At 47.5% G+C, this 15,647-nt stretch overlaps 1 protein-coding gene across 1 annotated transcript; it reads right to left on the minus strand.

Moving 5' to 3' along the window:
- Nucleotides 1–816: 816 nt before the first annotated feature.
- Nucleotides 817–9,711, minus strand: COPS7B (COP9 signalosome subunit 7B). The gene is made up of 7 exons (XM_033150866.1): nt 9,594–9,711; nt 8,135–8,311; nt 7,458–7,533; nt 5,120–5,208; nt 3,923–4,125; nt 3,705–3,810; nt 817–2,182 (listed from the first exon to the last, which is right to left on the minus strand). Exons 2-7 carry the CDS (start codon nt 8,294–8,296, stop codon nt 2,024–2,026), a joined length of 795 nt encoding a protein of 264 aa, XP_033006757.1. The 5' UTR covers nt 8,297–8,311; nt 9,594–9,711; the 3' UTR covers nt 817–2,023.
- Nucleotides 9,712–15,647: the final 5,936 nt, after the last annotated feature.

The raw sequence follows: 15,647 nt of genomic DNA on the forward strand, positions 1-15,647 counted from the left end.
ACTGGGATCAGGTGGTTTCACAGCAGGGTAAGCTGCTGGCACCGAGAGAGGCCAACACCACATGGAAAGCGCCGGTGGTGGAGCTCATTATCATCTGTGGAGCCCAGATTTCTACCCAAGGCACTTAACGCATCACCCCTGCCGTCTCCGCTGTCGAAATCCCCAGCTCCAGCTCAGGAAGCCTGAGGCTCACGGATCTCAAAGCCCACCTGGATCCATTTCTCTGTATTGCTTTAGAGAACTTGAAGGCGGTTCTTTCATGAGCACAGCCAGCCAGTGTTCTGCCTCCCCATAGGATGTGCAGCAGGTGGGATGTCATTTTTAACAATCAATTAATCTTTACAAACGTGTGATTGTATGCAAACTGCACTGTGTGAACCCCAGTGAGGTGTTCCCGCCCCCCTGCTTGCTGCTACTGCCACCCAGGGGCCCTGCTCCTCTCTGGTGGTTGCCTGCACGACCACAACCACCCCAGCCTGCCCTGGCCCTAAATATACTGCAACTGCAGTTTGACCTCTTTTGGATCCCAAAAGGATGGTACAGCTGTGTCACATGAGCTTGGAGCTATGTATCCGACTCTGCTCGTTGGGAATCTTGGAGTCGCTCCATCCCCTTGATCACGTGCTCTTTTCTGAACCTTTTCCAACTCTACAATGTCCTTTTTTGAGGGGAGGTGACCAGAAGTGTACACATGTGGTTGTGCCATAGATTTGTATCGTCCCCCGCCCCCCCCTTGAGTGCCTTGCTCTACCCGCCAGAGCTCTCTGAAGTCTAAAATCAACTTAATGGCAAAACACTGAGCCTCCAGCCAGGATATGAATTTCAACGCTGACTTTTTTTTTTAATAGAAAAGAAAACAATCCTTCTGACAAAGTCACTTTCAATTAAGTTTGTAACAAATATCAAATAAAATACAAAAGGCTGTAAATTCTCAAGCCTCCCAACAAATGTACAAAAATGGGGGCGTGGGGGGGGGGGGAGAGAAGGAGGTTGGGTCCACGGGGTTCAAATACAACCAGAAAGCAGTTCAAGTTCTGTTAAGTCCGGCAGAGGCCGGCAGGGGTGACCCCTCCTGCTTGCTGCTGCCTCTGCCTGAGTGTCCCCGGGGCTGGGAGAACAGGAGGAGAACCTCTATTCCCAGCGCTCGCTTTCGCCCAGGGAGACTCTAACGCAACAAACTTCAGAAGGCTTCGGGAGGAGGGGAACTATGACCGTGGAACACACACTGAGAGCGCACGACTTCGGCAATGACCCCGTCCCTTGCGAGGATGGTCAGAAAGCCGAGGAGGCAGAGGCTGGAAAAAGCAGCTTTCCCCCCCTCGAGCTCCACTCTTCCTGCCCCAACTTCCTCCCCTTCAGAGCTCGAGGACTTTAAAAAGCCGGCAGGAGAGGGAAGGGGTTTTTACCTGGGCTGAGGAGGTCAGCAGAGCAGATGGCAAGTAAACACAGACCGACCCCCCTGCAGCATGAGGTAGAGAGTTGCACCCTAAGATAAAACACCGTTGTAAAGGAGCAGGGGAAGTAAGAAGGTAGCAACGAGAACCAGTGCCCGGGCCAGGGACACGGCATCACCTTTGGTATGTGGCAGAGCTGGGGGTTAAGTGAAGAAACCCCTCCTTCCCTCATGCCACCTCTCCCGGCCTGAAGGCGAATCTCACTGCCCGGGGACCTCTGCTGCCGAGGAATGTGGCGCAGGGCAACCTGGGGAGGAGGCTGCGGCTGACTGCAGGAGCCCCACGGGAACTGCGCCCTGCTTCTGCCTCCTGTCCCCCAAATCAGAGAGCAAATGGTGCCCTTGTGTTCCTCAAAAATAAAAAGGTGAAAAAAGAAGCAGCTACGGTGCTGAAGGGCTGCCCTGAGTGACTGCGAGCTTGGCAGTGTCCCTTGCTGGTTCAAATATGGACCCACCTGGGCGCCCGCCCCCGAAAGAACCCAGATCGGCCCACAAGCTGCTGCTGGAAAGAGGAGCAAGAGTGGCTCAGGGGCCCTGGAACGCCCTGCTGCTGCTGCTGCCGTGCAGGCATCAGTGGCGGCTGGAGACCAGCCCTTTGACCTTGGACATCTTCTTGGTGGGTGGCCTCTGCTCTGCGTGCGGGGGGCACTCCCGTTCCGCCAGTTGCTGCTCCATCTCCTGGGCTGAGGAGGAGGCTGTGGCTTTCAGCGTCTTCTTTATGTTTGTGACCTGCAGGGAAGGAGAGAGGCAGAGAGGAGGTTTCTTTGCAAGCACGAAACAGCGGGGCATCCCGGTTCCTCTGAAGCGCTAGTGGAGGGTGGAAGTTTTCTTTCCCAAGACGAGGTGCAGGAGGGGCACGGCAAGCCAGAGACCAACGGGGAGGAGCAGGGAGCTCAAAGGAACGTCGGAAGCGGCCTCAGACCGGGCTGAACCAATCAGCCATCTACCCTGGTGTCAGGGAGTGGCTGGACAGCCGGGGAACCCCAGAGGAGGAAGGCTCAGAGCCAGGGCATTGGCGGTGGGACACTGAGCAGAGGTTAGAGGAAGAAGGAATGAAATTGTCAGCGATGCAATGCAGGAATTTGTCAAATCCATCTCCTCCTGTCTTTCTCCTCTGGGGGTGGCAATAATCATTCTGTGCACTGTACCTTTCACAGCCACCTTCTGAGTGTCTTCTGAGGTTGGCAACTGCTGTCCTAGCTCCTCTGTCCCAGAATTGGTGTCCAAGGTGAGAGCATGGAAGCGATTTTGTAACACTAATGCCAAAGTGTGGTTGGTGACTGTCCTACTTCGGTGTGTCGCATTCCTCCAGGGGTTAGGCCAGGCATCCCCAAACTCGGCTCTCCAGATGTTTTGGGACTACAATTCCCATCATCCCTGACCACTGGTCCTGTTAGCTAGAGATGATGGGAGTTGTAGCCCCAAAACATCTGGAGAGCCAAGTTTGGGGATGCCTGGGTTAGACTCTTGCAATGGGCAATCTTTCTCTACCCTGGGGGCACCCCATCTATCTTGGTGCTCAATCTCAGTCAACTATCAAGTAACTCTGCATGTTGTCCTGTTGCTTGAGGTGTGGCTAGGCAGGCCTCAAGTTGCTACACCTTCTCTTCCAGCAAGACAACTAGCTTGCACTTGCTACAAGGGTGCTGTTGCTTGTTCTCCAGCAGAATGACAAACATGACACAGGTGTTACAGGTCACTGCAGCAGCTCCCTCACTCTCCTTGTCTCTGGTCCTATGCACACCAAGAGACAGAACTCTTGACCTCCCCTTTAAACTCCCCCTCTAAATCGCTAAATGCCCTTGCAAATGCCCCCGTTTGCGAGCTCTGGTCGCGAGCTCCCAGGATCTGCACTGAGCTAAGTTTATCAGGCGGTAGATGGACTGAATGACCAAATAATGTGAAAAATAAAGTGCTGAGAAAGTTTTGAGAGGAAGAACCTAAGAGGAGTGATTACGAATTGTTCCTCTTTAGGCAGTAGCATGCTGCCCTCTAGAGGCCAGAAGACTCACAGGAACCATCCTGAGAAGAACTGATAAACTTCAGGATTGATTTTGAGCATCAGTTCCCGCAAAGCTAAAATACGGACATCCTCCAGGCTGGTTAGACCAATAGGAGAAGATTCAACAGGAATGAGTGAAGGTTGCAGAGGAAAAGTCTCAACGTTCTTGCATTTACTCCAGCATGTTTGGAAACGAGGGCTGCTGCTTGCCCTAGAGAATGGAGAAATTAACGGGGGCCCATTACCTACCTCTGTCTCTACCTGCTGCTGGGTTCGGTTGTGGTTCTCTTTGTACTGGTTGGCTCTAAGCACCTGCTGCTCAATTCCTAAGAGAACTGCTTCGCACCCATCACACCTGTAAACACAATACTTGCGCAGTCAATGTCAGAGAGATGGCAGGAGGTGGGGCTCTCTCTGCCTAAACCGAAGAGTGGGAAAGTTGGGAAACCCTGTCGGGGGCAGCTTACCATTCGTGGAGTGTTTTGATGATGTTGCTGATGTCCTTCCTCTGGATGTCCCTGCCAATGCAGAAGTCCACTTCCAGCATCTGGTTGCGCTGGTCCAGCTTCCCCTGGATGATGTCGGTGTAAACGGCTTCGATGATCAGGTCTTCCAGCTCCCGCAGGTTCCGCATCTCCAGGTCATTCAGTAACACCGAGTAAGGAATACACTGGGGGAGAGAAGGGAGCCCAGGTGAGAAGCTGCCATTCGGGGGCAGAGACCAGCAGGAAAACCCTGGAGCCGAGACTAAAACATGCTTTTGTTTACAGGTGCAGTCTGGGGCGCTGCTCACTGTTTTTATAGGGTATCTGCCAACTTCACACTTAGAATCATAGAAATGTAGAGTTGGAAGGGTGCGCTCTAATAAAAGTACTTGTGGCACTACAGCTAGGCTTAGCCTGTTACTTGTTGTAACCTATCTGCCAAAGTCAATGGAAAAACTGCTCCAGTTCTTGCTTTCCCCCAGAAATACCTAATGGGATAAAGGTAAAGTTAAAGGGACCCCTGACCATTAGGTCCAGTCATGTCTGACTTTGGGGTTGTGGCGCTCATCTCACTTTATTGGCCAAGGGAGCCAGGGTACAGCTTCTGGGTCATGTGGCCAGCATGACTAAGCCGCTTCTGGTGAACCAGAGCAGCGCACGGAAACGCCGTTTACCTTCCCACCGGAGCGGTACCTATTTATCTACTTGCACTTTGACATGCTTTCGAACTGCTAGGTGGGCAGGAGCAGGGATACAGGGCTACTATTATTCCTATTTTTCAGGGAGAACTAAAGTTGACGCAGATACCTAGCCGTCCATGAGTTACACCAGGGAGTTACGATTTGGGAGAGATGGCAAAGGATAAACGATCAAGCCATCTGATAACTGATCAAAGGAAGCTGAAGTGATTAAGGCATAAATGTTTCATTTCAGCAGCTGCTCTCTCTACTTCCCCATTGCTAAAAAGCTGCCTGAAAGCACCAGGGATTCATGTCCCATAAGTCTATTCTACACCCTTTGGCTCTCAAGATCAACAGGAGATGTCAGAATTTCCCAAAAATCCATATATGCATGCATGCATGTGCAGACACACATTTACATGCTCTGTGTGTGTGCGAACACACACACATATATGGAGGTTTGCCTTCAAATTGGCTGGTTTTAGGGCCAATACTTTACCTTCATTCTGGAAGCTAAGCTGACAATAGTTAAGTGCTTTAACTTGTTCTTCTGGGCCCCTGTTAACTCTGGCAGGTTAGTCTTGTTTGCTGTCCAAGAAATTGAATTAAAGAAAAATTTCAGGTTATGTGCTTCAATTGAATTACTCAACCTTGTTGACTTCATTCACGCAATCTAGAACAATTCTGAGCCACATTCTCTGCTGCACAGGAGAATGCTCCTACTTCCCTGTAGGCACTGGCAAATGGAGAAGCATGGGGCAGTTATCAGAATGCACACCTCTGAAAAGCAGAGTCCACATTTCCCAACCTGATAACCTTCCTAAATGTTTTGAATTATAACTCCCATCAACTCAAACCAGAATGGCCAATGGAGTCTAAAACATCTAAAGGGGATCAAGTTGAGAAAGGCTGACATGGACTGTCACTTCACTGAGTTCATATATCTATAACCAAAAAGAGAAAACCAGAGCAATGTGGCTGTAACTCTCCTTAAGTTGCAAGCAAGTGAAAACCTGCAAAAGGCAGAACTTTGTTTCCAGCATCCACACATTTCTCTTCATTTAAAAAAAACAAAAAACAAAGGGGCGGAACAAGCAGTATGACATTGGGTATGAATTGCTTGCCAGAATCCATGGATTTTGCACTGATATCACACAAGGTTTCTGAACAGTTTCTATTCCCTCCATTGTGCTTCAGCAATAAATCCATTTTGGATCACCATTCACAGTATACCAGTGTTTTAATTACAAAATACCATGAGTAGGATACCCACCCTCACAGATCCAATTGCCATAAGCAAGTTTGAGCATGTGAGAACTATGCAAGGGTTGTGTGTTTTGCAAAGATTATCCCTTTAAAAGATTTCATGCAGAATGCATGGCAGCTTTAGAAGACTCAGGTGGTAAATTTTGGATGAGAATCAAGTTTAGGCACAACTTATTGACAAGGCAGATTTGGTAACAGGAAAGTTTCAAATCTCATTATTCTTAGAATGTCCTTGAAATCTGCAAAACGGGGGAGCTGGAAGACTTTTGGATAGAGAAGCAGCCTGGCACTGGGAACCAGTGCAAGTCACAGCAAATCAGTTCAGCTGGACTGATAAAGTAACTTCCTATGAAACATTTGGAGCCACCCAAGCTCTGATAGAGGAACTGGACACGGAGGAATGGGTTAAATTCTTTCAAGGGCAGAAATCACCCCAGGTATGAGATAACAGGTGCAAGGTCAACCAAGTCAGTTGTTATGGTAATGGCTCATTAGACAGTCAGTGAGCCTTGAGAAGTGAGTCTGTGCTATGTCTTGAATTGCTGGAGCAACAGAAATACTTTGTATTTGTATGCATATATCTGCCGAAGTCAAAAGCCAACAAGCTGTACGTATATATCAACATTCAGAACTGTGTTACTGAAGCCTTATATTCTGCAACTTTTTGGATCTTAAACTGCTTCCATGTGGTGACTGGAACTGGGGCAACTTCTGCTACATGGGTATCTCACCTCAGATTCCCAACATGCTCTGCATGCAGAAGATCTGAGGTTCAATTCCTGGCACATCCAGTTAGAAAGATCTCAGGCAACAAGGCTTAGAAGGACCTCTGAGGACTTGCTGAACCCATAGCATGATGCATTAATCCAGCTTCACATGTTGCTACGTCTTTAGTGCAGAGCAATACTATTTATAAAGTGCCTGAAATGTTACATGCTGTACAATGAAATACTTCAGAGACAACAGTGAAACTGGAAGGAAGGGTAAAATTAGGAGGAAGGGAAGGTGCAGGGCTCAGAAGAAATCACGGGGGAAGAGCAGAAAGCAGATAGAAAGGGGAGCAGAAATGGACGTGAAGCGAGAGGAAGGAATTGTGACAGAAACTGAACAGGAAAACCTGAAGCGCAGCTCCTGCTCTGCTCTTGGACAATTAAAAGATCTGCAGTGCAGAGTAAGGAGTGCAAAGTCAAGCAACTGATGATCTAATCGCCAGCAGTCAGGGGAATGAGATGAGATGGGAGGCAATGGGAACAGAACTTCATGATAACAGGAGAAAAAAGGGGGAGAAATTGTTTGTTAACCCATGCTATATTTCTACACTGCTTTTCATTCAAATGAATCCCAAAGTGGGTTACAAATAGGGATAGAAATAAAACCAATCAACGGTTTTAGAGATGAGCTCCATCTGAAAAGGACAGAAATTTTGTCTGAAGGAACTAAGGCAGACAGATCTGGAAGATTTTGAGATCTTCCATGAACTTGGCCAAGGAAGAAACTGGAGATGCCAAAAGCCAACGAAGACACAATACAGTAGTGTTAAAATGTGTTCTAGAATTGCAGCTGCCTCTTACCTACATAGTCCGGGTATGTTCCATAGGCAAAGAGATTCAGCAGCTGGAAATAAGCAGCGTTGGGACCTTCGGCAAGCTGCATATGCAGAAAAAAGAAAGGAAGAGACCAATTAGAGTGCTATTGATCCCATGGCTAGTCAAGTATTAAGATTATTCCAAGGGTTATCATATTACACTATTGCAAGCTTGCTTAAATCAAGGAGACAGCACTGGTCAAGGCCAGTTGATTCAGCAATGAAGCCTCCTGTTTTCCAGGTTCAACCTTACATGTGGAAAATGGTACTGCTAAAGCAGCGTTCACCAAAGTGGGTGCCCTCTAGAGGTTTGGACGGAAACTCTCATCATCCCTGACCATTGGCCATTCTGGCTCGAACTGATGAATGGTGTAGTCCAAAGCATCTGATACTGTGCTACTGAAGACCGCCCTAAATAAAATAGATTCCATATTCATTGTTTCACAGAATCTTCTGGCACACAGACTGTGTCGACTTTGCAGGCTGTTGCAGGATCAAGTATAAGCCAATACACGAACAAAGTACTTTGGCCAGGCAAAAAACTTGGCTTGTCATGACTTACAAACCAGAGATGGTGATTTAAAACAAATTAGTTAAGCAAGCCAGCTGCATAATTTATGGTTTGACACTCACCAGAGTCTCCAGGAAATCTGTCACACTCACCTCTTGCACATTTGTTAATTCCAGCAGCTCACCAAAGACATAAACCCCAGGGGCCTCGAGCACTTGGCTGATGAGGGCAGTCAGAGCTGATCCACTGGTGCCTTTGGCTAATAAAATAAACTGCTCAAGGAGATTACAGGAGGGTTTCTGTTCTCCTGCCATTCTAGACGCTTTTACCTTTCAAAGAGAAAAAGGGGATAAATCACTACTCAAGCACTGCTAAGAAACAATATGAGTGTGGCCAAGGTGGCAAATGTGTCTCAGCTTTGCTTCTTGCTCAAAAAAAGGTAAGTGAGAAGTTTACTAATGCAAAAAGCAGCAGCACCTCAACTCCAACCACAACTGCGTACACGCCTGCAGAAGACTGGGAAACAGTAGCTGAAGAGCATTGGTTATTGAAGGACACAGACTACATTATTCCAGTAGGAGAGTGGGTGAACCCTTGGAAAATATATCTCTTAAGTCCAGAGAGCCGTAGAAACAACATCAGAATTGTCATCGACATAAATGATTTCAGAATTGCTTCCAAATCCTGTTTCTGCATTTCAACTTTTAAAGTACGGCTGTGAACTTTGCCCTCAATTTTACTGTTCCATCTTTCTTTCATATGCTTTGTTTTTTTTTACAATCAAAAGTATATGGATTTCATTAAATCGAACGAACAAATATATCTGTCCGCCCTCAGGGGAAGAGGTGAAAATTCCCTTTTTGGAGCATACAATGGTACTCGGTTTTCTAACATAATCCGCTCCGGAAGTCCATTCAAGTTCCGAAACGTTTGAAAACTGAAAGCAGGAGCCTCAAAACTGAGGCATTTACTTCTGGGTTTTCGCGTTCAAGTTCTGAAGCGTTTGACTACAGAGGCGTTCGAAAACCGAGGTCCCACTGTACATATTATAAATATGTGTGTTCATTACATATGTGTAACACACACACACTTTGTTTTTATCATGTACTGTATTTTGTGGTTTTATTCTGTATTTTTCTGCTGTGAACCACCCTGAGATCTTTGGATGAAAGGCGAAATACACACTTAATAAACAACAACAATGCATACGTTCCCTCCCACTGCATATATATATTATGAAATGCACAATAAATAACAATAGCAATAATTCTGCATACGCCCCCTCCCACTGCATATATATTATAGGTCACACACACAGGAGGGAAAATGGGAGAAAGAAAGGCGTTATTGCTATGCGCTTAACGGGACCGGGCGCTGCAGGGCGTTTTCCGGCAACGAATGACGGGAGGAGGGCCGGTGTGCTTGGGGGGGGGGCTCCCTCTCCTCACAGCCCCCCGCCCGGTGAGGGAGGCCGCCATCACCTCTGCCGAGGGGGAAACCCGCCCCCCATCCCCAACGACCCAGCGGGGGCCACCCTCCTCCCCACGACCAGCCCCACCATCGCCGCCGCCGCCCTGGCCACGGGGCCGCCTCCCCTGCCGCAGCCCCTACCTAGCAGCCCGGCGCGCTCCCTTCCCCCCGCCTCGCTCGCTTCCTCCGCCCGTGCCGCACCTCAGGCCGCCATGACAGCGGCAGCGGCGGCGGAGGAGGAATAGAAGGAGGCGGAGAGGGACCGGCAAGAGCGTCGCGCGCGTGCGCCGCGGCCTCCGCTCCGGCGGGGAACTGCCTCCCCGCGAACCAAGGTTCCGCCTGGGGAGACTCAGCGCCGCCATTATTATTATTATTATTATTATTATTATTATTATTATTATTATTATTATTATTATTATTATTATTATTATTATTATTATTATTATTATTAATACAGAACACGAAAATACAGAACAAGCGCACGAAACAATAAACCTCCCCCCCGCCACACCACTATACATAGATATAGATATATTGTATTTTTATGCTGTGAACCACCCTGAGATCTACAGGTGAAGGGAGGCATCCAAATATGTATATAATTATAACTATACCCAGCCCCTCTGGGCTGCTTCCATAATATTCATTACTATTATACGTATTACTAGCACAGCCATCCCCACCCGGCCCTCCTCCCTCAACACTCTGGTCGGAGTTTGCACATCTTAAGACTCTATTTCAATAAGTAATAATAATGTGGTTTTAATAATAATAATAATATTAATTGTTATATTTATCGTGCTGCCACCAACCCTCATAAAAAAAACAGGTGCCAGAGCAGTTTGCAGAAATCTGAAACAACATGCAATGATATAAATGTTTGCTTTAAAAAAACAACAGGAACCCTCCCCGTTTTACTTTTTAAAGGCTTTTGCACACAATAAAAGCACATGTAAAATAGCACAGATAAACCCAACGGAAGCAAAAAATAAGGGACGCTCTACGTTCAGTGGGGCTTTTTCACCGGGTAGATAGGTATAGGGTTGCGGCCTAGCAGCGCCATCCCTAACCATGAGTCCTGTTGAATTTCGTGGGGTTTATTTCCAAATGAAGTGGGTTAAGGCGCAGTCCTGTGGAAGGAGGGCTCGCTGAAGCCAATAGTTAACTTCCAAGTAAAGGCATGCAGCGAATCTTGCTGTGCAAATGCTCTTGGGAGCCCCGTCCTCTGCAGAGCGTGAGGCCTAAGCCCATTCACGCCAGTGGATTTAGAAGCGTGGTTTTTAGGGTATGGTTGTTGTTAGAAGAAAACCTTGAGTTACCAGGTTAGCAGCAGCACCAAATTTCTTGATATTCAAAGACGGGCAGCATCCCATTCTCCCCCCCTAACCCCCGTGGCTCAAATCACGGTCTGGTGATGTCCACAATGTTGCCAGCCTTAAAAAGCAGAGGGCAGGACACAGCTAGCAGTGGGAAGGTCCAGAAAGAAGCTACAATGTTGGTTTCAATGTAATGTGGGGGAGGGGACCCGCTTCCACTTGTTGCAATGGTTCCTTAGAAATTTGGATTACAGTGGTACTTTGGGTTACAAACGCTTCAGGTTATACACGCTTCAGTTTACAGACTCTACTAACATGGAAGTTGTACCTCGGGTTAAGAACTTTACTTCAGGATGAGAACAGAAATCGTGCTCTGGTGGCGCAGCGACAGCGGGAGGCCCCATTAGCTAAAGTGGTACCTCAGGTTAAGAACAGTTTCAGGTTAAGAACGGACCTCCAGAACGAATTAAGTTCTTAACCAGAGGTACCACTGTACAGTATAGCAATGATGTACAGGCGTTTCCCCCACTTTGACTCACGTACAACCGCGTATACCGTAGGTGAAGCACCGGGAAATAAATCAATTTAAACTACAAAACAGCCCCAAAAGAGCTGGAGAACTGCAAAAATGGTGCAAAAAGAGCGGGAAAACAGCTAGCAATCTCAGGAGACTTTGCACAGAACAAACAAAGGAGATTCCACTGAGATTCAGTGGTGGAGACCTACACCGGCTCCCAGCACGTTTCTGAGCACAATTCAAAGTGTTGGTGCTGACTTTTAAAGCCCTAAACGGCCTCAAAGGCCCAGTAGACCTAGAGGATAGTCTCAACCACCACCATTCAGCCCGGACACTGACGTCCAGCTCCAAGGGCCTTCTGGTGGTTCCCTCACAGACACTCCAATTGTCCCTATTTTCAAGTGACAGTCCCAGATTTACAGAAGCTGTCCCAGTTTCTGATTTGATCCCAGAATGTCCTGCTTTGCTTAGCACAGGGGTCGGAAACATGCAGCCCGTGGGCTGAATGCTGGCCACCCCCAAACCAAGCTGCCCACTCGCCAAATCCCGCCCCTGTGCTGCGTTAAACCGATGCAGCGTAGCGCGGGGACTCACCAAGCGGCGCTGAAAATCACGTCTGCGCATGTGCAGATACCGGAAATCCCGTGTCCGCATGCCCAGACACCCAATATCGCTTCTGCGCAGGCACGTTTTTTGGTGTCTGGGCATACGCAGAAGCGATTTCCGGCACCGCAGACATGCGCAGGCGCAATTTTCGGCATTGTGCTGCGCTGGTCTGGCCCACGGACAATCTCTGTCGGAGTGATCTGGCCCATGGCTGGTAGGCCTGGCCAACCCCTTGTTTAAGGCATCCCTATTTTCGTCAGAGAAATATTGGAAATTATGGGAGGATGTCCCTATTTTCATCAGTGAAATGTTGGAGAACTGGAATTATCTGATCCCCGAGCCATCTGAAGGCAGCCCTGTATTTTTTAAATCGTTTAATATTTTATTATATTTTTATATATGTTGGAAACCACCCAGAGTGGCTGGGGCAACCCAGTTAGATGGGTAGGGTATAAATAGTAAAAATATTTATTATGGAATAGGACATTCCTATTTCCATCAGAGAAATATTGGAGGGTATGCCCTCAGAGTGAGAGGTGAGGTTACAGGGAACCAGGCAGAGGGCCTTCTCAGTAGTGGCACCCGCCCTGTGGCACAGCCTCCCAGCAGATGTCAAGGAGATAAACAGCTGTGTGATTTTAAAAAGACACCTGAAGGCAGCCCTGTTTAGGGAAGTTTTGACTATTTTTTGTTGGGAGCCGCCCAGAGTGGCTGGGGTAACCCAGTCAAATGTGCAGCATTTAAATTTTGTTGTTGTTGTTGTTGTTGTTGTTGTTGTTGTTGTTGTTGTTGTTGTTGTTGTTGTGCAGCAACCAAAAAGAGCAGTATCAAACTCTTAAGGGCGGCTCCTATCCTATGTTCAGGGAAGATTGATTGCAGAGCCAACAGGGGGGTCTGGTGGTGCAGGACAGTATCCCAGCAGGAAGGAAGATTAAGCTTTTGGATTAGGCAGGAGAGAGGGGACTACCTTGTCCTTTTAACTTGGGCAGCAAAGTGTCTTGGCCTGGGCCCTGCCCTGCCTTGATCCCTTTAATTTCAGAGAACAGCTTCTGTCCTATCCTCCAGATAAGCACCCTCTGAGAAGTTCCAGGGCTCCTAAGGTAACCTCGCTCAGTAAAAAGATGGATGCTCATCGACCAGCAGTTGCAAGACAAAAACAAGCATTGATCGTCTCAGAGATGAAATTGAAGTATCTCTGCTTTCCTACAGCTCCCTCAGCTCTTGAAGACTGTCTGCTTTTAATGACCTGCTAACAGGGTAAATGGGTAAAAACATCAGGGGACCAACAAGCCTGTTTTCTATGTGAGAAATGGAATTATGCCTTGCTTGAAGGGCTAAAGCTCAATATCCTTCAATTTGAATTCTGCCATTCCCTTTTTTTGTTAAAAAACATGTATATTATCATTTAAAAAAACATAAAGTACAAGCGTTGAATGTAAAGATAAAGGTAAAAGGACCCCTGACCATTAGGTCCAGTTGCAGCCGACTCTGGGGTTGCGGCGCTCATCTCGCTTTACTGGCCGAGGGTCCCAGCGTTTGTCTGCAGACAGCTTCCGGGTCATGTGGCCAGCATGACTAAGCTGCTTCTGGCGAACCAGAGCAGTGCACGGAAACGCCGTTAACCTTCCCGCCGGAGTAGTACCTATTTATCTACTTGCACTGGTGTGCTTTTGAACTGCTAGGTTGGCAGGAGCAGGGACTGAGCAACGGGAGCTCACCTCGTCGCGGAGATTCGAACCGCTGAACTTCTGATTGGCAAGCCCTAGGCTCTGTGGTTTAACCTACAGTGCCCCCTGCATCCCAGCATTGAATGTAAAGGTAAAGGTAAAGGGACCCCTGACCATTAGGTCCAGTCGTGGACGACTCTGGGGTTGCGGTGTTCATCTCGCTTTATTGGCCGAGGGAGCCGGTGTACAGCTTCCGGGTCATGGGGCCAGCATGACTAAGCCGCTTCTGGCGAACCAGAGCAGCGCATGGAAACACTGTTTATCTTCCCGCCGGACTCAGCGGTACCTATTTATCTACTTGCACTTTTTGATGTGCTTTCGAACTGCTAGGTTGCCAGGAGCAGGGACCGAGGAACAGGAGCTCACCCCGTCGCGGGGATTCGTACTGCCGACCTACTGATTGGCAAGCCCTAGGCTCTGTGGTTTAACCCATAGCGCCACCCGCGTCCCTAGCGTTGAATGTACAATCCTATAATTCTGTGAAAGAACAAATCCAACGGGGTGGGAGGTATGGCTTGACAGTATAAAAACGCTGCATGCACCACACTCAAAAATAGAAAGGGTGGTGTTGTTTTTTAAGATACGAAAGATGACCAAACATCATAGAATTGTAGGGTTGGAAGTCCAACATCCTGCCGTGCAGGAGTCACAGCTAACAAATCCATGACACAGTTACAGGTGGGTAGCCGTGCTGGTCTGCCATAGTCGAAACAAAATAGAAAATTCTTTCCAGTAGCACCTTAGAGACCAACTGAGTTTGTTCTTGGTATGAGCTTTCGTGTGCATGCACACGAAAGCTCATACCAAGAACAAACTCAGTTGGTCTCTAAGGTGCTACTGGAAAGAAATCCATGACAGGTGGCTATCCAACCTCTTACAACCTCCAGTGAAGGAGAGTCCGTCCCCTACCAAGGGAATCTGTTCCACTGTCAAACAGCTCTTACCATCAGAAACCTATTCCTAATGTTTTGTTGGAATATGCTTTCCTACAATTTGAATCCAGTGGTTCTGGTCCTCCCCTCCAGAGGAGCAGGAAAAAAAGCTTGCTCCATCTTCAAAGTGACAACCCTTCATATATTTGAAGGGGGCTATGGTATCACCTCTCACCGCCTTCCTGGAGGTTTTTAAGATGGTCATCTTTAATGGATGCATTAGCTGAGATTCCTGCATTGCAAGGAGTTGGACTAAATGAACCTCAGGGTCCGTTCCAACTCTACAGTTCTGTGGTTTCATGTATATTAGGAGAAATTCACCAATGAATTTTCATAGAATCGTAGAATCAGGGCTTTAAAAATTTTGGTAGTGTTGTGGAAATGCGAAGAGCTGAAACTTAAGATTGGAAAAATGAAAAAACTGAGAGAAACCCAAGTAGACAGATTCTTGGGTGTAGAGGAGAAAACTGTAAGATTAGACCTCAAGGCTTATGAGAAGCAAAAAGCACAGCCTGCGATGGTTTCATCAGAACCCAGCTGTACGGCAACAATCTGTGGTGATCATTTTGCTCAGGGTTACCAAGATGGCTTGGATTAACACAAATAAGGTAAGAAAGCACTTCTGCATTCCGCCCCAAAGGAATCTTATTGAACTTCTCAATTTGTTGGTTGACATTCTGCTGCTTTGTCTGAGAGTCTCACTCTGAACTCACGTCTAAGGAAGGGAGCTTTAGTCCACTGAAGCCTCTGCTATATATAAAACGTAAATTTGCCAGCCTGTTCCAGGACTCTGCTCTTTTTGCTGTCATTGGCCAATATAGCTGACCCCGCAACCCACAATAAGGTTTCCTTTGGCAAGCCACTCACATCTGCAATATGGGGACAATACTAGCAGCCTACTGTACAGGGTTGTTGTAAAGATTCCATCACAATATTTTGGAAAGTGCCTCACCACGTTATATAAATGTGACGTATTATTATACCTGTTTATATTGGTAAAAAGGGGGAGTTTGGCATACAGCTTGATATTTCATCAAAAGCTAGCTTATGAAACGGTGGCGATTCCCTGAATGTTTATTCCCAGTGGTTCTCAAAGG

Source organism: Lacerta agilis, chromosome 5, assembly GCF_009819535.1.
Source record: "Lacerta agilis isolate rLacAgi1 chromosome 5, rLacAgi1.pri, whole genome shotgun sequence".
Taxonomy (NCBI): domain Eukaryota; kingdom Metazoa; phylum Chordata; class Lepidosauria; order Squamata; family Lacertidae; genus Lacerta; species Lacerta agilis.

Excerpts from the sequence above, each read along its gene's own strand:
- COPS7B (XM_033150866.1), bottom strand. The coding sequence starts at position 8,296 with ATGGCAGGAGAACAGAAACCCTCCTGTAATCTCCTTGAGCAGTTTATT. Across the intron at positions 3,811-3,922 it reads ATCAAAACACTCCACGAATG|GTGTGATGGGTGCGAAGCAG; the intron begins GTAAGCTGCCCC and ends TTGTGTTTACAG. Across the intron at positions 2,183-3,704 it reads AGCAGCAGGTAGAGACAGAG|GTCACAAACATAAAGAAGAC; the intron begins GTAGGTAATGGG and ends CCTTCCCTGCAG.